General features: G+C 39.9%; 1 protein-coding gene across 4 annotated transcripts; it reads left to right on the top strand.

The window, feature by feature from the left end:
• Positions 1-368: 368 nt before the first annotated feature.
• On the top strand, positions 369-24886 carry ccdc71 (coiled-coil domain containing 71). Of its 4 annotated transcripts, none has more exons than XM_063473676.1 (3): positions 375-455; positions 8402-8488; positions 21115-24886. In XM_063473676.1, the coding sequence occupies exon 3, from the start codon at positions 21125-21127 to the stop codon at positions 22196-22198; it is 1074 nt and encodes a 357-aa protein (XP_063329746.1). In that variant the 5' UTR covers positions 375-455; positions 8402-8488; positions 21115-21124; the 3' UTR covers positions 22199-24886. The 4 variants fall into 4 exon arrangements, with proteins under 4 accessions (XP_063329744.1, XP_063329746.1, XP_063329745.1 ...); XM_063473675.1 differs by having other exon boundaries at positions 8402-8514; XM_063473674.1 differs by lacking the exon at positions 8402-8488 and having other exon boundaries at positions 369-455.
• The last annotated feature ends 203 nt before the right edge of the window (positions 24887-25089 follow it).

Here is a 25089-nt window from a genome sequence, read left to right as displayed (position 1 = left end):
TTATTTTTTGTTAAAATAAAGTAAAATACATTTAGTAGCAGCTTTACTGTTAAACGCCATGCTTGCCCAGAGATTTGTTAGCTACAAAGACAAAAATGGCAATAAGCCCCGCCTACCCCGTGACATCAGAGCACAATCAAGATTTTGGATTTTGGAGGGGGGTAGTGTGCGTTCCAGTTAACTGTTGCACTGTGAAATACACTTAGTCCTTGAGTTTATGCGCCATTTTCTCTGAGTTTTGTTCAGTTAAACCCGGGATTATTTCCCAGCCGTTTATGCCCGTTCCCCACCCCCACCCCTCGGCGGGGTTAACAGAGCCCGCCCTTCTCTCCCCAGCAGCCTCCGCCTCTCTTCCCTGGTCTGTCATCCACACCGCTGTTGTTGCAGCCATTTTACCGTGGAGCGTCGGCAGGCACAGCGACCACCGGAGGATGCCGAGGGAGCACCGTTAAAAGGTAATTCCGCTTTTTTCACGAGCTCTTTAAATTCAATATGTAATCTTTACATTTCTGACCGTGCAAATGCGTCGGCTAGTGTCTGACGAGTGGAGGCCCAGCCGGCAGGAGGGGCTCAGGGAGCCTCAACAACTCGTAGCTGCTCAAAGAGAAGAAAGATCGTTGGGAGAATGTTTGGCGAGCGAAGCTTTCTGTTGCCACTTCACACATCCGTGCGAAAAATGGCGACGTCTCCTATCAGACTGCTGAAAGTTGTAATATAAGCTTACGTGCGGCGGCTTCGTTTTTACCAAGTTTAAGTGCGCTGTAAAAGCAATGTTTTTGTATAAATTGGACTGACTCACGTTGGCGCATTCGGCAAGGGGGCGCACGAGAGCAGCGCGAAGAAGGGGGCGCTCGAGAGCTTATTTACCCGTTGATATTTCCGTTTAATCATTAACTGGCTACCCGGTTTTTAAATATGTTCTGTCACTTTTTACTTAATAGGAACAACATTTTGAGCTTCTTTATTCGTTCTAATTAATTAAACATGACTTTAAGTCTATTAGTGTACTGTTGAAAATAAGGTGAGGCTAGCTGAACTTTTGTTTGGGGCAAGTCACGCCCATCACCCAGCAATAAGTTTGGAGCGTTGTCATTTTCATATTGCTAGCATTCATTTATAGTTTCTTGTAGTCATTTTCCTTTTTAGGCTTACAAAAGTGTGTTCATGCCAAACAGAAAGTAACTTCAGCTTCATGTTACATCTACTGTTTGTAAAAACCTTAAGACATTTGTTTCGAGCAGCTGGTGGGAGGTGAAGTAGTACTTCTGCTTGGTGGAATCAAGTTGCAGAGCAATGACACAAGTTCGTACACAAATGTTCAGTTTAACTTCTTTGTTGTTGGGTTTTTTTGTGCTCATTAAATCTACAGTTTAAGTACATCACAACCACAAAGCTCTCAGAAATCCTACGTTGTAGCCTGACATGCATCTACACATTACATTGCCCCAACCCGCAACTATTATGATTGGTCTTCTCAGTACTGTTGATTCCTCATTTGTTCTTCTGGTGATTTTATGTCACTGTTTTTAGATTTTTATTTTATTTTATTTCTTCAGTAAAAGAATACAAATGTCTGCCTCGACAGAAAGGCTCTGATAGTAGCGAATTCTTGAAGGCTGGTTGCCAAAACTAGCTAAAATGTTTGCAGGGAATGTTGAAAGTGGAAAAACTTGAGCAGTGAATATAAATATATTTTCTTTAGAAAAATATTAAAACCTGACCACAGCAAAGAGTGGGCCTTAGGCAATTAAATAATAAGTTACTTAGTTCGGGTTAGGTATTTAAAAACATCTTGGTGAGTGTTAGGATTAAAACTACTCTGAATTAGGACATCATGGTTTGGGTTAAAATACTGTCGTCACTACTTAGTGTTGGGAGCTTTTTTTTTTTTTATAAATATTTTTAAATAGAGGTGAGATTTCAAGGAAAAATACAGTTCAGTTTTTACTGGGAATTGTTTGACAGTTGTGTTAGGTTGGTATCATGCTAGCTTTACAGACTGAAGTTTGGATTGGACTTAGCTTTTGTTTTTTGAAGGAGTTCCACACAACGCTAGCTGTGTGGTCACTTCAACACATACGGCACTTGAACTAGCCCTTTTCCACTGACTCGGGTCAGCTTCACATGTCTCAACTTGGGTTTTTTAGTGTTTTCCTTTAGGAGGTAGTATCTGGTACATGGTACTTTTGTAATACCTACTCTGCTGGGATTCCAAATGATCTGAGGTAATCCAAAAGTCAGTAGACTGCCGATTTGGTACATGGTGGCAGCACGTGAGCCATGAGCGTGACTGCGTTACAAAAATCAAAAGCACTATTTTGCAAACCTGGCAGTGAGGGGACTGACTACACAAAAAAAACAAAAAACTGTGGTCACTGTCTGACAAAAAGCCATACAACTAGCAGCAGCATTGCCTCGATGTCCTTTATTGCTGTACTGTTCATGTCGCATACAAATGATGTTGCAGGACTTTAGGTTGCATGTATAATGACCTCACGAACATAATTAGGTGGTACACAATCCGGTCTTTAAGTGATGACGTGATGAATCCTGCTTCTGGGCCCAAACTACTCTGGGTTTAATAACACTGTTGTGTATTTAACATGTTTTAATGCTTTGTATCTTGTTCTATTCAATCTCAACAAGCCCCTAAAAGCAGTCAGTGATCACTGTCAGTCTCTCTCGATTTTTTATTACCGCCAATCATTTTAAAGCTGAGTTTTTAAACCCTTACGATGTAACTACAGGATAGACCATGCAGCAGTATATTAATGACTAACCTAATGTTGTGGATGGATTATCTCAGTTGTTCTCCCAACTGAAATTTGGTCCGTTTACAGAACCCTGCCATGCGATTGCATTTGTCCCTAACCTTCGGGAACCCCCACGTTAACTTTTATTGAGTGGAAAAAGGTTAGCGTTCATCCTCCAACTTCACTGTTTATATTATGCTAACATAGCTGTGTCGTTAGCGAAAACGTAGCACATCATTATATACCAGCTAGCCAAACTTCAGTAATCCTCCAAATGTCTCTGCTGTTTAGTTTTAGTCTTCATTTATGTCGGACGTGATAGCAGAGCTGTACATTTTTAATTTGTCTGGGAAATCCCTCAGTCAGAACATGGCATATTATATTTAGATGGAAACTAGCAAGCTAACTCGCTGCTAACTTCTAACTCCGTTAAATTTCATAAATTCGGTTTTCATGGTTGCCTGGATGTTAAACTTAATTGTTACACCTGGTAGAGGAGTAACGCTCATCATTTTATTACAGATGAAAGGATTTAGACAGTTTTTAACTCTCAGTGATGCCGCAGTGACCATGTGACTAAGGGGATCTGCAGCAGAGTTTGGGCCCAGGCACGGCTAATGACGTCAGACTTAAAGACCGGATTGTAATGGAAAACGACTGAAACGGAGTGGAACCGAGTAGCTACCTTGCCTCGTGGTCAGTAGTGTTTCTTTTTATGTTGTGCAGTGGTGGCTGGCAAACAACTTTTAGTAGATGACTGCCAGCTCCTGGTGGTAGTAGTGTATTACATTTGACCAGGCACAGCTTAAAAACTAGAGAATATTTCATGTTTCAAGATGTTATAATAATAACTTCATGATTTTAATTATAAATGTAAATCTAATAGTCATTACCACTAGTCTCAGGAACAAGCCCCAGTGCTAATATGGAGGCACTTAGAATTTCTCTCCAGTTTGCATTTGAGCTTACATTATGGGATTGGATTAAATTATCCTGTGGCCCAGTAAGGTAAAACCGTTTACAGTGTTCAAACAAGTAATGCTAGGGAGCATTTTTAGCCTCTGTGTCACTGACATAATTGTCAGTTAGAATGGTGGACGATAACTGATTTTAGTCGATCAAAAAGGGCCTAACAACACGAAGAGGCTTGAAATATCAGTGAAATTTGCAAAAAATGCAATCTACTTTTTTTAATGGCTGAAGTAATTCTTCTGTATGTATAGTAGCATCTAATTTAACTGTTACACACTTTACTGAACTGACACCTGGTAGCTAGTACCTGGCAGCTAGAGCCATTGTCTAGCAGGTAGGGCTGCCACGATTAGTCGACTAGTCACGATTACTTCGACTATCAAAATCGTCGACGACTAATTTAATAGTCGACGCGTCGTTTGAAGCTTTGTAAGATCCCAAAAGACGCAGGAATAAGTAGTAGGATTTAAGAGTGTAATAACGGACTGAAACAGAAGATGGCAGCACTGCATGTACAAGGATGCCAGCTGCCGTTAAACCCAGAAGAAGAAGAAGCTGTGTCCCAGAATTCATAGCGTGGCCCTGCTCAGTTTCCAACAATGGCGGCAGCTAGTTAGTTTTAATATTACTGTTATTATTCTTTCTGGGTCACAAAATAAAGGTTTAACATATTTTCAGGTGAGAATGTAGCTGTGTAAACCTCAAATATCTGCTCGGTTTATGAAGACACCACATATTTTCAAAAGCGCTCCAACGTTTTCGGAGACGTCTGTTACCCACCAGCTCGATAGCTAGCCGGGGTTCAAGGCTCACTAGAGCCAGTGAGAACACCAGACTCCCGGAAAATCGTTTTCAAACCCACCGCCGTCTTTCGCTACTCAGGTTAAACATGATATATAAGTCACTTTGATAACTTAAAAATGTTATCGTTTGGCTTTTTTCAGTATTTTATTCGTTCCTGAGTAAATCGGTTTGGCTGAGATTAAAATTATAGTTTTTACACAGCTGAATAAACGTCAAGCAGACAACTGATTATCACAAGTGTGAGATGCTCGAGAATATACTCCGGAGTCCTGTTATATTTTAAATAGCAAGGAGCAGACGGCTGAGTTTATTAAACTCCACCGAAACCATCTGCAAATTTCATTAAAATTTAATAAACTATCATCTTGTCTTTATTTTTAGTTAGCACATACCTTAAACCAGGGGTCCCCAATCCCAGTCCACGAGGGCCGGTGTCCCTGCAGGTTTTAGATGTGTCCTTGATCCATCACAGCTGATTTAAATGGATAAATTAACTTCTCAACATGTCTTGAAGTTCTCCAGAGGCCTGGTAATGAACTAATCATGTGATTCAGGTGTGCTGACCCAGGGTGAAATCTAAAACCTGCAGGGACACCGGCCCTCGTGGACTGGGATTGGGGACCCCTGCCTTAAACACTCAAAGCTCTAAGCCAGGGGTGCCCAATCCCAGTCCTCGAGAGCTACCGTCCTGCAGCTTTTAGATGGATCCTTGTTCCGACACACCTGAATCAAATGAATGGCTTGTTATCAGGCATTTGCCAAACTTGATGGCATGCTGAAGAGGCAATCAAACCATTTGATTCAGCTGTGTTGGAGTAGGGATGCATCTAAAAGCTGCAGGACAGTAGCTCTCGAGGACTGGGATTGGGCACCCCTGCTCTAAGCTAATGATAGTTATATAAGAGCAGATGCATGCTGGTGCAATAAGCTGTATGTTTTACGTCCAATGGATGCATGATCTGATTAGTCGACTAATCGCAAAAATAATCGGTGACTAGTCGACTATCAAAATAATCGTTTGTGGCAGCCCTACTAGCAGGGCCACAATACTCGGACAGAAATACCTGTTGATTTTCATTTCGAACTTTAACTATTTTTTTGGAACCACTAGTAGACTGCGACATGCTAGCTTTACCTGGTAATCCCAAAAAAGTTGATTTTGTTCATCTGGACACGGCATTTTCACTGCGCTGATGAGTTATAGTCATAACCCTTCCAGGTTGATGGATGGTGGGTGGGCAGGCAGCATGGACACCTAAGTTTGTGAATGCGATAACTCGAAAATGAGGTGACATGGGATTTTGCAATTGATACCCTTAGGTGCGTCTACTAAAAATATCAGACAAATTTGAATCCTGGTGACCTGCAGCTCAAAAAGTTTAAGTTAAGTTTGCATTTCAGTGACCTCAAGGTGAAATTGTTTGGACTTTGGCTGTGATTTTTTAAACAACATTCTAAGTTGATAGTAGTATTACTACTTAATCACTTTGCATTATTGGCAGTCATTTTACCTGTTGTTGTTCTAAGTTGATGGATTTCACTGTTTGCCAAATCTCTGCTAGTCTTTACTGTAGTGGACACCCCTTTTGTGTGTGAGCTTGCCCAATTAAATTTTGACAGTCATGTTTATGGCCTATTCAGGTAGTCAAAGTTTTTCAAGACATTGGTTGCTTTATTTGCTGAAGTTACATCAGAAATGGTCTCAGTGGAAGGGTGGCTGTCAAGAAGCCACTCTTAAGGAAGCAAAACAGGGAGAAAAAGCTGAATATAGGTTCGGGCGGATAATTCATTTAGGCTTGCAGCAGTCATGTGAATAAGATCCGTGGGAAGAAACTTACTTTTTCTACAGTAACTTTTTTCCTATAGCTATTTTCTCCAGTCTTCAATAAAAGTTTGACTAAGCGTCATCAGTAAGCAAATGGTTACACTGAGTGAATTTGAGAAATCTGTTTAGAATGCTTGCACTTTTTAATAATACTGTCAGTGGTCCAGGGTATTGACAAAACATCACTAGAGACTTGTAAGATAATGGAATCAATATTTGTTCCACTTATAGTTTATATATTGTGAGATCACACTGAGCTTTCCTTATTCATCCGCACAGGGCCTTGGTGGTGGTAGTCTGAAATAACTGCCTGAGTTAATTATCAAGATAACTTCTGGGTTGAAAAGATTTGCTTGTTAGGACTTTGACTTTTATTCAGGATGTTAGTTTCTTCCAGCTGGAGAGGTAGTAGAACCCATCAGCAGTGGTTGTGGAACTCCTATAGACTAGTTAAACCCAGTACCCCAAAAAGCTGACTTTCATAAGTATGAAATCTCTCTTCAGATTGCCTTGTTTAAAGTTATGTTAGCGATAGTGGTTAACCCATAAGAAATCTAATGCTGGTATTGATTTTAAAAAAGTGGTGACAGACCAAATAAGTTTTTCATAGCATTTAAGCAACATTGTCACACATCCCTGAGTGCATCTTGAGTTACAGCTGGTGTATAAGTGACTTACAATGCAAGGCATATAAGCTAATTTGAATTCACTAAGACTCAAGATTTCTTGTTACATTGCTATGGGATTATAGTTCTCTGGCTTTTCTGTGTTGTGCAACCTGGATAAATATGTTTTAACAAACAGAGTCTAGTGATGTTGAAAAAAAAAACTAGTAAAGGATTAATAGTTCTTTCACCTTTTGATGTTTAAGCAAAATTTCTACCAGTTGTTATTTGATGGATCTATAAAATATTTAGGTGCTTTCCAAAACCTTTCATGTTAGTGAGCTGCACAGAGTTAAAATTTTGTCTGGAAATATTTGGACAGACACAATTGCCATAATTCTGCTGTATTACCAAGCATTGAGTTGTCTTCTTTGTAATTATACTTCTTTTACTTTAACTGTTCTCAGTTTCTTATTTTGTTTTGTTTTGTTTTAGGTTTTTTGTTTTAAGGCATACTGTGTCCGGTTGCTTCAATAATTGGTAGTGACCCATGCCATTGTGTGCTTCAGATCATGAGCCAATAGTTTGAATCTTGTAGTGAGTCTTATGCATTTTCTCCAAAGGTCCTCCATCCATGACAGACTTGGATGACGAATAATATATGTTGTTTGTGTTCTTTCAATAAGTCTTATCTCCGCTTCCTGTGGCAGATTTCCTTTTCTAAGCTTCAGTTCCTCTCTTGCTCAAGGCTGCCTACCTATGAATATCTGTTGTCTCGTACTAGGGCTGCCACAAACGATTAATTTGATAGTCGACAAGTCACCAGTTATTTTTGCGATTAGTCGACTAATCAGATCATGCATCCATTGAACGTAAAATGTACAGCTTATTGCATTGGCATGCATCTGCTCTTATATAACTATCATTAGCTTACAGCTTTAAGTGTTTAAGGTATGTCCATCCATCCATCCATCTTCTTCCGCTTTATCCGGGGCCGGGTCGCGGGGCAGCAGCCTAAGCAGTGAAGCCCAGACCTCCCTCTCCCCAGCCACCTCCTCTAGCCTATCCGGGGGAACACCAAGGCGTTCCCAGGCCAGCCGAGAGATATAATCTCTCCAGCGTGTCCTGGGTCTGCCCCGGGGCCTCCTCCTTGGTCTTGGTAACCAGGGATCAGTCTGCCAGGGCCTCCGCTCCTGGCCTAAGGCGCCTCCTGCGATTGGTGGGCCTGCGGGAGGATGGGCCCATGTCTCCTTTTCGGGCTGTGCCCGGCCGGGCCCCATGGACTAAGGCCCGGCCACCAGAGGCTCACCCTCGGGCACCCTCCCCGGGTCTGGCTTCAGGGCGGGGCCCCAGTAACCCTATCCCGGGCAGGGTAAACTGTTCCCTCGATGTTTTCCTTATAAGGGTCTTCTGAATCGCTCTTTGTCTGGTCCCTCACCTAGGACCAATTTGGGAGAAAAGGCAAAAGCCCCCCGGACAACATAGCCCCTGGGATCCCTGGGACACACAAACCCCTCCACCACGATAAGGTAGCGATTCACGGAGAGGGTTTAAGGTATGTGCCAACTAAAATAAAGACAAGATTATAGTTTATTAAAGTTTTAATGAAATCTGCAGATTGTCTAGGTGGAGTTTAATAAACTCAGCCATCTGCTCTTTGCTCTCTAAAATATAACAGTACACTGGAGTAAATTCTCTACTATCTCACACTTCTGTTTAATCAGTTGTCTGTTTGACGTTTATTCAGCTGTGTGAAAACTAACTTTAATCTCAGCCAAACCGATTTACTCAGGAACAAATAAAACACTGAAAAAAAGCCAAACAATAACATTTTTAAGTTATCTAAGTGACTTATATATCATGTTTAACCTGAGTAGCGAAAGATGGCGGTGGGTTTGAAAACGATTTGCCGGGAGTCTGGCGTTTTTTGCCGGCTCTAGTGAGCCTTGCTATCGAGCTAGTGGGGTAACGGACGTCTCCAAAAACATCACAGCACTTTTGCAAATATGTGATGTCTTGACAAACCGTATTTGAAGTTTACACAGCTATATTCTCGTCTGAAAATATGTTGAAAGTTTATTTTGTGATCCAGAAAGAGTAATAAGATTAAAAAACTAAAAACTTAAAAACTAAGTAGCTGCCGCAATTGTTGGAAACTGGAATTGGCTGAGCCGCGCTATGAATTCTGGGATAGGGTTGGGCCACGAAGGAACCACCCGACCCATCCTTCAAATCTGGGGAAAAGGAGGCCGCATTTGGAGAAGTCTTCAAATTTGGAGAGCCTTCGTTGCGTCACTATAACGTAATCGGCCTACAAATGCAGCCTCCAAAGGATGCAGTCCCTGAATTTGGACACAGCTACGATACCGGAAACTGCTTCTTCTTCTTTGCCGTTTAACGGCAGCTGGCATCCTTGTACATGCAGTGCTGCCATCTTTTGTTTCAGTCCGTTATTACACTCTTAAAATATACTACTTATTCCTGCGTCTTTCAGGATCTTACAAAGCTTCAAACGACCCGTCAAATATTAAATTTGTCTTTTTGATAGTCGACGTTATTGTGACTAGTCGACGAATCGTGGCATCCCTCTTACCATAGCAAATTTAAATAATGACCCAGGAAACTTATGAATTTGAAAATAATCAAATGTATTTTTAACACGACCATCACAATAAAATGAAATAAATCAAGATATTAGGTAATACAAAATTAAGCGCTAGTAGTATTTTAAGCCAAATAATTATGTGCACATAGAAAACTAAAACTGGTTTCTCTCCAAAAGTTCACATAAAGCTTAAAAAAAAATAAAAAATCCAGTCCAAAATAACAAGTTAACAAAGCTTACAGATGATTCAGTTCATGAATTTGTTCACGATTGAAGTGGACATACTCTGAAGTTGGGCTTGATCTTATCTTTGAAACGATATTCCCAGGTGCTGATAACCATTCTAAGATTGTTCTCCGTTATGACTTCAGCTATTTGAGAGTTGCGTGAGCCTCTTTTCGGGAAAAACTCATCTATATGCCTGTGCTTAATACTAGTAAGGCAGAATTGCCAAGCAACTTGATTGGGTTTAGGTCAGGCGACTTTGAAGGCCAGGCCATCTGGCGCAGCACCCCATCACATTCCTTCTTGGTCAAATTGCCCTTACACAACCTGGAGGTGTGTTTGCTGTCATTGTCCTGTTGAAAAATAAATGGTGGTCCAACTAAACACAAACCGATTGGGATGGCATGTCGCTGCAGGATGCTGTGGTAGCCACGCTAGTTTAGTGTACCTTCAATTTTGAATCACTCCCCAACAGTGTTACCAGCACCCCCTTTGGTTGGGTGGAACCAGAGATCTCACATTTGGACTCATCAGACCCAAGCATAGATTTCCACTGGTCTAATGTCCATTGCTTGGGTTTCTTGGCCCAGACAAATCTCTTCTGCTTGTTGCTTTTTGTTACAAGTGGTTTCTTAGCAGCTATTTGACCGTAAAGGCCTGATTTGTGCGGTCTCCTCTGAACAGTTGATGTAGAGATGTGTCTGCTGCTAGAACTCTGTGTGGCACTTATCTGTGCTCTAATCTTAGGTGCTGTTAACTTCGGATTTCTGAGGCTGGTGACTTAGATTATTTTTATCCTCAGCAGCAGAGGTGACTCGTCGTTAATAAATGCTAAAAAGAGACCAAGAAAGGGGTGTTGATGTGTCAGGCAGGAGGTGTTCAGTGATCCTGCCTGAAAAAAAAAACCATGTATTTCTGTTCAAGTCAACCCCATAGGGGGATATTATTATTATTATTATTATTGGAGGGGTTTTTTTTGGTTTTCGTTCCCCTGAAATTCTGAGAATGGGTTAGGGTCCTCCATCCTAATGTACAAAAGGCTTGAAATTCAAATTTCAAAATTGGAGGACACATCAAAAGGCTGACTTCACAACAAATCTTCAGAGTATCTTTTATCATTCCTCTCAATTCAAACAAATTGTATTTATATGGTGCTAAATAACCACAGCAGATGCCTCAGGGTTCTCTATATTGTAAGGTAGAGACCCTAAAAGGGTCTTCAGTTGCAGTACTGCTGTAATGTCTACTGTGTGTGAGTGAGAGAGGGTAGTTTTCACTAAATCTATCTATTCCTGATTGTTAATGTCCTCTTGAGCACTTCGCCCAGGCTGAGCTACCTGAGGCTTTGTGGTAGTCTATGTCACCATATTCAGACTCGTGCTCCTTCAAAAGTGCAACAAACTGTCTGGGGTTCAGTGCCATGGCTTTGATGAAGCTAACTGTTTTAGTTAGTTAATTAAAATGTTGTTGATATAACTTTAGCAGCGACTTACAGAACACCTCCCGCTTATAATGCAAAAATACCAGTTTCAGTTCCGGGTTCCTTTCAGCCACATTATTTTGCATCTGCTTAAAAAGTCTGACATTTTGTCCTATCAGATTTTGACAGCAATAACTTTTAACACCTGCCACTTTGTCCCATTTTTGTTGTTTTGTTCCCTGGATGTGTAAAGGTTGCTTAAACGTACTTGTTGCTTTTGCAGCTTTGCTAGCAAAGGTTTAGATGTCTGTTCCGACTCTGCTTAAGTCAAGTTCTTGTATTTCATGGGGTAATCCGGTTGTTCTAGCTTTCTCAGCTTTCCAAACAAGCTGTATTAACTTAATCATGAGTCAGATTTTGTTTTTTTTTTTTGTTTTTTTTATTTTCACCAAATTAAACTATTCAGGTGTGGAAAAACATCCTTACCACCTCCTAGGCAGTACCAAGCAGAATGATTGACAGCAGATAAGTGTTGAGTGATGTCTTTAGTTCTTGCAGCACAGAAGAAAAATCTGCACGCTTTAAATCTACTGCTGCTGCAGTATTGCTTGAATAATACTCATAATTTTGGTATGCAGCATGAACTTAGATGCGATCTGGCTGCTTTGTGTCTTTGAGTGTCTGCTCTGGCGCATCAAATGAAGCACTTCGTGTTTACTAGTTAACTGGCCAATCCCGGACGTTTGTATCGGCCTGCTTAGCTTTACTGCTCTATAACCACACAGCTGCATCTGCTGCTTGCAGCTGCATTTTCACTCTGAATGAAACCTGCAAGTGAAACAACCTCAACCAAATAGGCAACCAGTCTTTTCATTTGGTAGTAGTCTGTGTTCCAGTTCTAGTAATCTCACAGTCTACTAAAGCACATCCAGGGTGTGCTTAGATCGTGTATTAGATTACTCTTCTTCCCTTTTTTTTTTTTTTTTTTTTTTTTTTGTTTCTGGCAGAGAGTTGGGCTTGGTTATATATTTATGGTATATTTTGTCTCCGATGTAACTTTGATTTGGAAACTAAGATTTGGAAAATGCTTAGAAATATCAAGCTCTGCTTTAATCTAACATCTTAATCTTTAAGTTCACTGTTATCGCCACAAGAGATAACTGTCTGAATTGGTTCAAATACTAGTATTGGAGCAAAACGTACGGGGGGGCACAATTTTGGTATTTTGAAGACAAAGAGAGCGCATCAAATGTCTGTCACAATTCTGTTTGAAACTTGGTGGCTTTCCATTCAAGTTAATGGTCTTTTTTACTCTGCCAAAAATGAAACCTAAAGCCAGTAGTGGTTAAATATGGAAAATGTCTGTTTAGCATTTGGGGGGGGCATTCTAGGTTAAAAAGACAAAGGGTTTTGTGTATGTGCGGCAGTGTTTGAGATCACTACCTCTGCCCCTGACACGCATCATGTGATTATTAAAATGTCAGCTGAACACTCAAATCGTCTAGGTCCTCAGAGAACAAAAGTTTCAGGGGACTTGCAGCCAACAGAAGCATTTCAAGTCAATCGCAATGGTGTTGAACCATTGAGATAGAACTGGAGAAAGTTACATAATACCCGAGTTTAAAGGCATTTCAGCACTTTTAGTAATGCACCCTGCAGTTTAAAAAAGAATGTGTTTTTATTTGTCAACTAATTTTACACCGTTTCTCATGTAGTTAAAAACTTAAGTGATTGCAGTTGGTTGATGACCTTTGCTACATGTTGTTACTGTTTACTGTCTCTATAGAGATCGACAGACCATGTGACTTTCGCACGTTGCATTGTAGGTACGAGTGGCAGCAAAATCAAAACACTGCATCAAGCGCTAGCATTTCCAGCACCGGTAACCATTAATTCTGCGGTTTTAATCCATACTTGCATTTTATTTGCCCCAGAAACAGTTATGTACAAAACGAAGGAGAACACGGCAGGTCCGTACAAAGACAGACTTGATGGAAAGGCAAAAAAAAAAAGAAAGGAAAAAATCAAAGGAGTGAAACAGTTACACCCATACGAGCATACAGAGTGGACTAAAGACATTAGCGTGCTGCCCAACTTTCATCACGCACATATTTATAATTATATGGTCCTAAGTGTGAGTGCATACACTCACAAAATGTTTAGTAACTTCAGATCCCTGCAACAAGCCCAGGTCCAGTTTACTTTGGTGATTCACAGCTGTTGTTAATTTTTTTTTCCTTTGTGTTGCCCTGTACAGGAGATAATCTATTTGTCGTTTCAAGCTGTAGTATTACACAACATTTTCAGATCCAATAGAAATAAAATAAGTGTTTTGTAATTCATTCAGTTTGTCTTTATTTATAACTGCCATTATTGTTTCATTCTATTATAGAGTCTTACAAGAAAGAGGTATTCCATTGTGCTTTATTAGCTGCTTTGTTGAAAAACAAATCAACAATGGAAAAAAAATTATAAAATGCATAACCATATCAAAACAACATACTCACAGTTATTCATCACTTGATTGCTTCAGTACAACACTTGGGCACATATATGCGTGACTTTTCGTGGCTGTTTTGATATCGCTCTCTCTCTTAACCAATCAAATCTCGCTGTGGTAGCACCTTTAAACTCGGTATGACCCAGGTCGATAGAGAGTGGCCAGTCTGGATCGCATTCCAGCATTTTGTAGGCTGGTTTTCCTACAAAACACAACAAACGTTAGCCCGCAAAGCCACAGTAAACAAAGCAGCATAGCACAATGAATTCAATTCAAATCAACATAAGACTTATTTGTAACCTACATCAACAATTATGTTATGATAAATTACTTAATAACTACAACAAAAGACTTACCTTTGTGGAAATGCTTGGAGCAGACTAACATGTGAGCTGGAGTGTGCTGGAACGTTATATTTGGTCTTCGAATGGCTGCAATCCAGGCTATCTGTCGGCTCTTTGTTACTTCGGAAACAAGGCTTGAACAATTTTTCTTCCACGACAGAATCTTTACCCGTCGGCTTCCGGTGGCTGTCATGTGACTGGCTATTGCGGTTAATAATACAACAGCTTCTTGCCATTCTTTGCTTCTTTTTATCGCTGTGTGACTGTTTTCTTGTGAAAGCCTGCGTGTGCTAGTACCACTTGCCACTCGTACCTACAATCCTTTGCAGTTTTGACGTCACATTTTCGATCTCTATAGGGTATTGTGGTGGGGGTGGGGTGGGGTAATGCATGAAAAAACCATTAATGTGGACCCCCAAAAGTTAATTCTGTTCATCTGGCCGTAGCGTTTTCAGTGGGAGAAACGTTTCGTCACTCATCCAAGTGACTTCTTCAGTCTCACCTGACTGCAGGTTTCCCCAATCTTATAACTAGTACATTTGCATAATGACTGAAACTAGCACCACTGAAGGAACAATGGGCTGTGAGGTCAGTTCCTTGATCATTAATATGCAAATTCTCATGACCGTTGATCAACAACCACTGATCAATGGCCATGAGTACCATTCACAGAGAGTTGGGGAATGGCTGCAATCACAGCATTTTAAAATGGCAACAGATGTACCCTTAGGCCCCCTCCTTGATTCAGAGATGGTCTTTCACAGGCATGGTATGCTGTGTGTGTGACTGATTTAATAGTTGACACATGGTTTGAAGATCCTGAAAGACGCAGGAATGAGTAGTAAGATTTAAAAGTGTAATAACGGACTGAAACAGAAGATGGCAGCAATGCATGTACAAGGATGCCAGCTGCCGTTAAACGCAGAAGAAGAAGCAGTTCCTGGTATTCTAGTTGTGTCCAAATTCAGGGGCCACATCCTTTGGAGGCCGCATTTTGTAGGCCGATTACGTTACAGCGACAGGATGAAGGCTGTCCAAATTTGAAGACTCCTCCTTTTCCCCAGATTTGAAGGATGAGTCGGGTGTATCCTTCGTGGCCCAGCATATCCCAGAATTCATAGCGCAGCCCAGCCAATTCCAGTTTCCAACAATTGCGGCAGCTATTTAGTTTTTAATATTACTCTTTCTGGGTCACAAAATAAAGTTAACATATTTTCATGCGAGAATGTAGCTGTGTAAACTTCAAATATCTGCTCAATTTATCAAGACATCACATATTTGCAAAAGTGCTGTGACGGTTTCGGAGACGTCTGTTACCCCACTATCTCGATAGCTGACTGGGAGGTCAAGGCTCACTAGAGCCAGTGAGAACAGCGAACTCCGATCACATCGTTTTTAAACTCCACCGAAACCATCTGCAAATTTCATTAAAAGTTTAATAAACTATAATCTTGTCTTTATTTTTAGTTAGCACATACCTTAAAGACTTAATGGTAATGATAAACAGGTAATGACACCCTGGTAATGATAAGAGATGTATGTATAAGAGCCAGATGTATGCTGGTGCAATAAGCTGTACATTTTACATCCAATGGATGCAAGTTGACTAATAGCAAAAATAATCAGTGACTAGTCAGCTGTCAAAATAATCGTTTGTGGCAGCCCTACTGTTCAGTATAAGTAAGAGAAAGTTTTACTAGCTCGTTGAGCTGGAAGGCGGTCTAGAAGAACACCTGAAGAAGATTTTAGATTTTTGCAGCTTATACTTTACATACTGAATATAAAAGTCCCATAACGTTACATAAATACGTTTTTTGGAATATATGACTTCTTAAAGTTAGTGAGTCTTTGTTACGTGTTACTTCAAAAATCTTGTTTTAATTTTTTGGGTTTCACATACTCAACCACAACTGACATCTTTTATTTATTATAGTGTTGGTGAATAAGATTATTTTTTGCTCCATATCATTCCTCACTGGGTGGCACCACAATTTTTCTATTCTGTATACAGGAAAAACATTGATGTTGTCATCAGTGCAATGAATTCTGTAATAAGTATGACAAATAAGGGTTTTTCCTGGCTCAGGATGGCCCTTTGGTTAGTGACTGTGCACATCAGACTATTAAGCATGCTTAAACATGCCCTGTGGTGCATTTTTTGACAAATCTTTTGCATTGTGTCCATCATCAGCGACTACACACAAGTGCTACATGATAAATTACAGTGATATGCTTCATCCTTGGCAAAGCTAAAGGAAATACTCATTGTCAATATTATATTGCAGTCCAGGGTGAAAATAAACTATACAACTGTACTTAAAATCACTGCAAAGATGCTCAGAACTGCCACAAAAGGCCAGAATCACCAATGAAAGGCTCAGAAAATGAGACTAAGAACCCATGCTGAAAATTTAAAAAATCTTTGCAGATGTATAAGATTTAGCAAAAACTGACCAATTAAGACCCAACTTGTTACATATCTCACAGAAATACTGTATTTTCCATTGCCAGTGTTTTTTTTTTTTGGTTTTTTTTGCGCCTATAAGTATTATTAATAACCTTTTAGAAAGTGTTGTTAGCATGCAACAGTTTGCATATCAAAGTACAGATAAGCTTAAGCAAAACTGAAGCTGATGTTAAGGTGAGGTTGATAAACGCAGTTGGCAATTTGGTAGGACTTGTTTCAGTGAAACAAGGTCTCGTGTGTTTAACGTAGATGAGTAACTACCATGTAGCAAGCAGTGGCAAGTCAGAGCTGACTATTAAAGAAAGAAAATGGGCTGGTGTTTGATTCAGCATGCAGCAGTCATTATTCCAGTAACCTTGTTAGACCACAGTTTGCGGTACCAAAACAAATAAAATTGCTCTCAAGCTGATGGTAAATCACACATTTCTGGAATCTGGGTTTAAATTTAGTCACTAGGAAGCAAATGGTTACAGAGACTGACAGCCTTTAGCTGTGTTCTTTAAGGTTTTAATTAGGACTGGGCGATATATCGAGTTTTTTCTTTTTTCTTTTTAAATATCGATATATTTTCATGTGAGATATAAGATGTGACAATATCGTTTATATCGATATAGTATATGTTACGTTATAATTATACTTGTGGAGCCGCAAGTTTGCCTCTTTCGTCCACTTTTGTCTCTAACCGCGCTAACGACATGCATGGCCTAAAATCCTTTAATTTTCTCAAAAATCGATAGTGCGCCTTATGTATGAATTCTGGTTGTGCTTACTGACCGCGAACCGTTTTTATGTGGTACACGGCGCTCAGCAATCTGTCAAAAAATGTTTTAGTACGACTTTGGTAAGCTACGGAGCTGCACCGCTTGATGGATTGTCGGAGCATTACGGCTACCATAGTCCGGAGCCTCACGGAGTAATACGTACTGTGCTTCAACGTAATATTACCGTATTTTTTGTGTGTGTGTGTGTGTGTGTGTGTGTGTGTGTGTGTGTGTGTGTGTGTATAAGGACCATAAATGGCACCTGTTAAGAGACACGGTTACGAAGCGGATTTCAAACTCCAGGCTGTCAGTCACGCAGTAGAACTTGTGAACAGAGCAGCTGTGAAATCTGACTCTTTGTTATTATGCTCAGCGTCTGTTAGTTTACATTTTGACTGCACAATTGTGAGCTTTTTGTTATGCACAAAACCAACATTGTTTTCTTTTATTTATGGAGCATTATTATTTAATAAATGCTGATAATTTATTTTTGAGTAATTTCTTCATGTACATCTACGCTGTATGTTAATAAAAGTGCCTGTGTGACATCTGGGACACAGCTTTGACTAAGAACTCTCTTTTTGTTCTTACCTTATGGCTTTAAAAAAAAATATCGAGATATATATCGTATATCGCCATCCAGCTAAAAAATATCGAGATATGAATTTTGGGTCATATCGCCCAGCCCTAGTTTTAATCACTAGGTGCCGATAAAAGCGACATAATTTGTGTTACTTCCACTGTACACCTACAAAAGAAGCCCAAACAGTATTTTGAATTATCGTGATAATTATTTTGAATTTTAAATCTTATTCTTCTATTTTATCTACCTAACAAAGAAAGAAGGACAAAAGACAAATTGTAGAAGAGAATTGGAGATGAATAATAACTAATGATTAAATGGAGAGTCACGGGACAGCCAGTAGCCTAGGCTTTGCAGTGTCATTAGGGGAGGATACAGAGTTATCTGAACCAGTGCTAACTACATGCTTTATGGACAAGGGGAAGTTTTAAGCCTAATGCCTTCATGCTTGCTCAATCATCCAGGTAAGGATATATAAAAAAAAGTTGAATCTGTTCATCTGGATGTATTGTTTTCAGTGGAGAAATGTTTCGTCACTCATCCAAGTAACTTCTTCATTCTAGTAACTTGACTGAAGACAAAGTGACTCCCACTGAAAGAAGTGCTCTCTTGGGGTGATATGATACTATGAGGACTTTAAGATAAGATGGGACCTGATTATTCAAGACCTTGGATGAGTTAAGAAGGATTTCTCGATTCGATTATGGATTTAACAGGGAGCCAATAAAGAGACGTCGGTATCAGAGAAATATGATCGCTTGATGGTCCCTCTCAGTACTCTTACTGCTGGCCAAGGTAATGCCATCCAGAATAAGAATCAGACACAAAGATTTTTGGCCAAGAATAATGACTTTTTTGAGTTTTTTGTGAATTTAAAAAAATAACTTGCATTAAGAAGTTATAAGTCATCCAGGTTTTTATGTTTTAACGACATACTGGGAGTTTAACTAACTGGTGTGTGTCGTCTGGGTTCATGGATGGATAAAGCTGTGAGTCGTCTGCATAGTAATAAAATATATGGCATGCCTTCTGATAACACTGCCAAAGGGAAGTGTTATGTCAATCCCGGTGAAGACCAGTGTGGAATTTAATTAGCCTTATGTATTTTAAAAAAGGAGAAAAAAAAAAAGACTTATTCGAGATCATTAGATCAATATCATTCAAAACAGTGAAGTGCCTTTAAATACCTACAGCACAGAGCGGAGTCCACTCTGAGGCTATGAGATCATTTAAGCTTCACTATGGTGAGATCTACTGCCAGCTTGAAGGCCTGTGGTACGCACCGGATTAATATAAAGAGGTTGAGCATATGTAAGCTTCAAGCATTAATTAATAGTAGGACGTCTTTGAGCAGTCTCAAAGGAATGGGGTCTAAAAGGCATGTTAATTGTTTGGAGGAAGTAATTGCTGAAGTAACTACTGAAGTTAACTCAAAGAGAAACCTACAGTTGTTATATTTTTCCAGTGATGAATAGTAACATGTTCTAGCTCTACGGAGGACTTTTGCAGTGTAGTAGCAGTTCAGGGTTGAAATGGCACATTAGCATGAGAGAGCAGATGTTTCTCTGCTAGACAAATGTACTGCACTGTTGAGAGCTGTTGCATGAAGAAAGAATGATTTCCTGTCTTAGTGGCAGCGGGAAGTGAAACCGCTTTCTTTAATACTTCAAGCACTCACTCTTCATTAAACAAGTGTTCAATTCAATTTTATTTATATAAAATTATATCAAATCATGTTTTTAATCTTGTATCATAATTTTTGGTTGAAATGATTAAATTGCACCACCTCAGCTGATAAACACATCTAAATTTCTCCGTTTAAGGAGCCAGGTGGAAACTATTACATGGCAAGACCCATATACACCATTTGGTCTCATTGCTATAGAATAGCAGTGTCTAGTTCTTTTCAGAAAACACAATGTGCAAGTATAGCCGTATTTCTACGAACTGGGTGTGTTCACAGAAATATGTTGTTTCTGACTAACTTTTTTGCTATCTAGTGCAGCAGATAAATTGTTTGGCCATTTCATATCTTGAAATATTGTAAACCTTTATTTATTCGTATTCGTTTTTTGTTTTGGTTTTTTTTGTCTGTCTTTATGCCCTGGTTTCCAAAGTGCATAACGAGGCTTGATCTGAAGAGGTATAAAGGTGGTAAGGTGGCTCTGAAGGTTGTTATCGTCTAATAACGAGCCAGCTCTCAATATTTGCTGTTCCAGCTATATAGGGATGTCTGATTACACTGCTGCTGTCAGTAAACTGACTTCTCCCTCAAGCATTAATCTGCCTATTAAAAGTCTCCAGCCCATGTGTTTGCAGCTGCAGCAGTACATACTGATGTTAACATTTTATGTTCAGGTGCCTCTTATCAAAACATCTCACTGTGAGCTCAGCTGCAGGAGTCCAAAGGTCACAGCATCCAGGCCCAGGAGATAGCACAATGGTAGATGACTTCCCATGCATGGACAGTACAGAATCTAAAACATGTACAGATGATAAAGACGATGCAGCATTTGCAGTTGTTGTAGTCAGTTTGCCCCAGTTTGAGACTGGGGGGAAAAAAAACAGCGTGAGAACCAGCAAGATGAATTGTAAAGTGCCCAGGGTTGTTCTCGCTCCTCAAAATCAGGCAAATGCTGCAAAACTGATCAGACAGCATATGATCAGTTTTGCAAATGATGAATAAAGTCAAAATTATTTAACAAACCAAATTTGGCATTGTCCAAACTAACTGTCCTAATTGTATTTACACAGACTTGGATTATTAATTCAGTGGTACTAGAAGTTCCCAAATTTCTTTAAACTCTTTTGCTGTCAGTGATCATGTTTATATGTAGCAGCAACCTCTCACAATAAAATGGAGATGTCCAAGGAGATGTTGAAGATCTAAAATGTATGGTATAAATATTTATTTTAAAGCCTGACATTGCTTTATCATTAAAGTACATGATGGCTAAACCTTCAATCTTTTAATGGTGCCAGTAATAAGTTTTACAAGCCATTTATAGGGATTTAATGTAATTGAAATGGAAACACAGAGACAAGAGCATAATTTTAATTTTGGCAGTATTGCGCAGAGAAAAGAGAGCTCTACATATTTGTTTGATGGGCAAGTTAACGTATATTTTCTGGTCAAAAATGATGTGGAGTAGGACTTGAGGCATTGATCTGTCTGTATGGGTTATAATTCTTGAATCATTGTTTTCTGCAATTTGTTTTGACCAAATGTGGTAATTTTTTCTCCTGACAGAATTCAAGTCATGGCTTATGAGGCACAATGTTCCACGGTCGGCCGGCCATTGGCGTTTGCTAATGAAGAGCGGAGGGCTGTTCATTCCTGGTCCCGGATCTCGTCAGCAGGACATAATGTTCTCCTAGATGCTTTGAAGATTCTCAGCCCAATGTCCCGTGACCTTTCAAGCACTGAGGAGCTTGTCGCCTTCCTGCAGGAGCTAAGTGAGGAGGGTCACAAGCCCACTGTGCTTCGCAGCAAGGATGTGTATGACTACCGGTCGTGCACAAGCCAACCCCTGACTGAGGACATGCTGAGACCACCAAACAGGAATGTCAAACCCACAGCTAAGAGGCGGAGGAGAAGGCCTCTGACCAAGAAGAGGGAAGTTCACCCATCCTGGAACACCTCTGAGAGGAGCAACCCCAGGATTCAAGGCATTCGCCCTCCAGAACCATTGGTGGACCATCGCATCATCGTTTGTAGCAGGACACCCAGTCGGATTGTGGCAAATTCAAATGTGGACATGCAGCCGTGCCTCAGACTGACCAGTATTGAAGGTCTATCTGGCTTCCACACAGCCAGACTCCAGATCCACACTACTCCACACTCATCCTCTGAGGTGGCCTCTAGTGGCTTTTTACAGCAACAGTACCCGCCAGCGATTTCAGGAATACCTTCTCAGCCTTCTCAGAACGGTGGCGGGGCACCCACCAAAGCTGTGGCCTTGTTCAGCCAGAAGACTCTGTCCTGCCCTATCCGACTAGATGGTGCTCTAATTGGAGACTCTGCACCGGTTTTGTATGCTAATGGTCGGGCGTTCCCACAGACTGACACAGAGCTGACCAGCAACGGCTGGAGGAGCAATGGGCTCCATAGAGACGTTCATGGCCCCAAGGATCTGAACAACCCAACCCGGCAGAGAAATAGTTGGAAGGACAAGAAAAGTTTTAGAGGGAAAGTGATAAAGGTAGATGACTCTCGGTCTGTGGAAGAGGCCTGCAGAAAAGCGCAGAAGATTCTACAGGTCAACCTCTCCCCAGTGATTCAGATCCAACCTCTCAACCATGTGCTGAGAGGCTTCAGATACCAGAACAAGTGACAATTCCTGTTTCTTTTAGCAGATTTTAGTGTTTTACAGTAGCCTCCACCGGGAGGTATCCGGTGTTGAAGATGGACAAGATGTTGGTCTGTTTGTGGAACTGCTGGTTCCTGATGGAGACATCTGGCATTTAAAGGCATTTGAAGTTAGGTGGTGTTTTCCTAGCAGGCTGGGAAATGACTATTGGCAAATGCTGGTACATTTTCACTGTTGATGGTTGTTTATGCTACGCAACACTTCAACCAAACATCCTTCTTTGCTTTGAGTTGTTTGGGACATAAGTGAGCTTGTACCAGAATCAGCACCTTTAACGATGTGTTGGGTGTAGAGTATTTAAACTCATTTGAAGTAGAGCGCCATTTTTTTTTTTTTTTTTTTTTTTTATAAAGGTTGTTTCGTCTTTCTTTTTTGTTTCCAACTTGCTATGTCACGCTGCAACACCACTTGAAAGAAGGAAAAAAGTGAAGCTAGTGCTGGGACAACCACCGCTGTTTAATTTCTATAAATAAACTAAATTAAAGGAGGGGAATTGTCTTCCTTCTGTGAAGTTTTTGTTTCTGCTGGAAATCAGGAAGTCGTTCTGTGCATGAGTACAGCATTGAACCAAACATTTAAAACTGGAGTCCATCACAAAGTGTTCCTTAGGTTTAGAGAATCAGTAAACAAAAATAAAATGACCATTAAATCTTTAAATAATCTTAAAATGACAAAATATGAATTGGTGGAAGAAAATGAGTATGGAAGAGTTCTCAGGTCTTGTTATCAGTCTTTTTGAAGGTTCAAAGTTTATTCTAGCTTTGCATGGTTCACAGTTCAAAATAATAAAAATAATAGTTATTTATTACACTGAGCATTTGTGCATCTGAAACCAGCCGGTTTAGCTAGATGGTTTGTAAGCCATCTTTCTTCTGATTGGCTGCCCTTAACATAGTTGGCAAAACTATTACCCACTCACATCTAACTTACTGTGATAACAGCCAAAGCTGGGTTGGAGATGGCCATATAAGGACATCCTCTCTCACTTACATCACACAAAGCCAAGAGTAGAATCATCTTGGTGCACTGGGATTAAATAAAGGGATTTTTTTTTTTTGAATGTTTGATCAGGTTAAATTGAGCATGTAATGGTGTATACCTATGATAGCAAATGAGGAAAAGCATAATAATTCCACGGATTTCTGAGACTAAAAAAAAGCTTAAATCTCAATAATTTCTCATGTTTTCTAAATTTAAAACCCAGGTTATACAACTTGATTTATAATTTGTAATTAATAATTTCATTTCCTCTACTTCATAGTGCGTGGCTCTGGTTTATACCCATGAGTTAAAACTATTTCACATGAGGGGAAAAAAAGAAGAAATATCCAATGCATGTACTCAGGATCAGCTGCTGCTCAAGTTTCCTGTTTTCCAGTACCTAACAGGCAGAAAACAGAGAGGAGTCCTGATGGAACACATTTGTTTGGCTGAGTTGGAGACATTTGTGGTGGAATCTGTTTACTTTAGTGGCAGGGCAGTTTGTTTCCTGTCCAGCGTCACAACAAAGTTTGATCTACTACCAGAACTCATTTGTTCTGTATTTTGTTGAGCTGAATTTGCCCAATTAATGATTTTTTTTTTTTTTTTTTTTTTAACTTCCCAGCTTTGATTTGAGTGATGTCGCCCACCTTCTGACTAAACAAAATGCACTTTGACAGTGTGCCAGTGTTTTACTGTCACCTGTTCCTGACATGGAAGTCTTTAATGTTCTTTTCCGCTGCTTCATTTAGAAGATATCTGAAAATCTGATTTCTTTTAACTCCACACTGGTTTCCTCTACAGGTGCTAATCTTCCAAAGGTGGTGCTGAACAAAAAGATTAGCGCAACATAGTTTCTCTTCTTCTTAGTCAACTTGATGCATTTAAGAGCAGGAACTTCCTGTTGAGGGATTGATAGTTCGTCTGCCGGTTGGGATGAGCACGCCAAACCGCCTTTTGTGCTTTCCAAAGGGTTTCTACTGTGAGCAAGTAAGGAATCTGTTTTCATGTTAGTTGTGACAAACATCTGTATTTCCCTCCAGAAATCCACATTCCACTAGACAAATATTGTTGCGTGCCAACTTTCAGAAAAATCAGTTTGATATACATAAAAGATCTTAAAGTCAGTCTCCATAGATTTTCTGAAGCTTTTAGTGAACGCAAGACCATTAAATGAAGCTCTAAATCCAGAAAATGGAACTTAAATTCCACTGTCTGCCTGTACAATCCCAAGAAAAAAGACAAATTTAATCTCCAGCTCAGTAAATAATGCCAGTCTTTGGATTTCCAAAACACTGATGTTCAAATGCTGTTTTCTTATGTGGGATCTGTAGCAGAAAGAACACATTAAATTTGATGATTGATCTAGAAATTTGTAATTTAGGTTACGAAGTAAGATTGATGAATTGGAAACATCCCCACATTGTTTGAACTGAGACCACATCTGCTGTTTGGCGTCTGTCTTTACAGATTACCCACATCTGTCCTGGTGAACTTTTTTTTCTGGGAGTCTCAGTTTTGTTGTACCCCCTTGCAATTGGTCTGTCTTGCTCATGCCCTTTTCTAGATCTGCTTTCTGTTAGTCTTGTTTGTGCAACACTTGTATAATATTGTATTTCCTACATGAACTTTGAAAAATGTTTTTGTTCAATAAAACTGATCTAAAATGTATCTGTACACTCTTTTATCCACCTGTAGGTCCACTAACACAGGTACACTATGATCAGACATTTCCTGTATATTTATCTAGTAACCCTAACTCAAATCTTGTGGTGTTAAAACATCTTGCTGTGAGGAAAAAATCAAAACCTCTAATGGTTGAGCCACAACATTTAATTAACGATATCCATGTGTTTCTATGAAATTTTCCAGTT

The sequence above is a fragment of the Pelmatolapia mariae genome, linkage group LG5, assembly GCF_036321145.2.
Source record: "Pelmatolapia mariae isolate MD_Pm_ZW linkage group LG5, Pm_UMD_F_2, whole genome shotgun sequence".
In the NCBI taxonomy this organism is placed as follows: Eukaryota; Metazoa; Chordata; class Actinopteri; order Cichliformes; family Cichlidae; genus Pelmatolapia; species Pelmatolapia mariae.
This window is presented reverse-complemented; position numbering and strand designations above follow the sequence as displayed.

Coding starts and splice junctions, on each gene's coding strand:
- ccdc71 (XM_063473674.1), top strand. CDS start 21,125: ATGGCTTATGAGGCACAATGTTCCACGGTCGGCCGGCCATTGGCGTTT.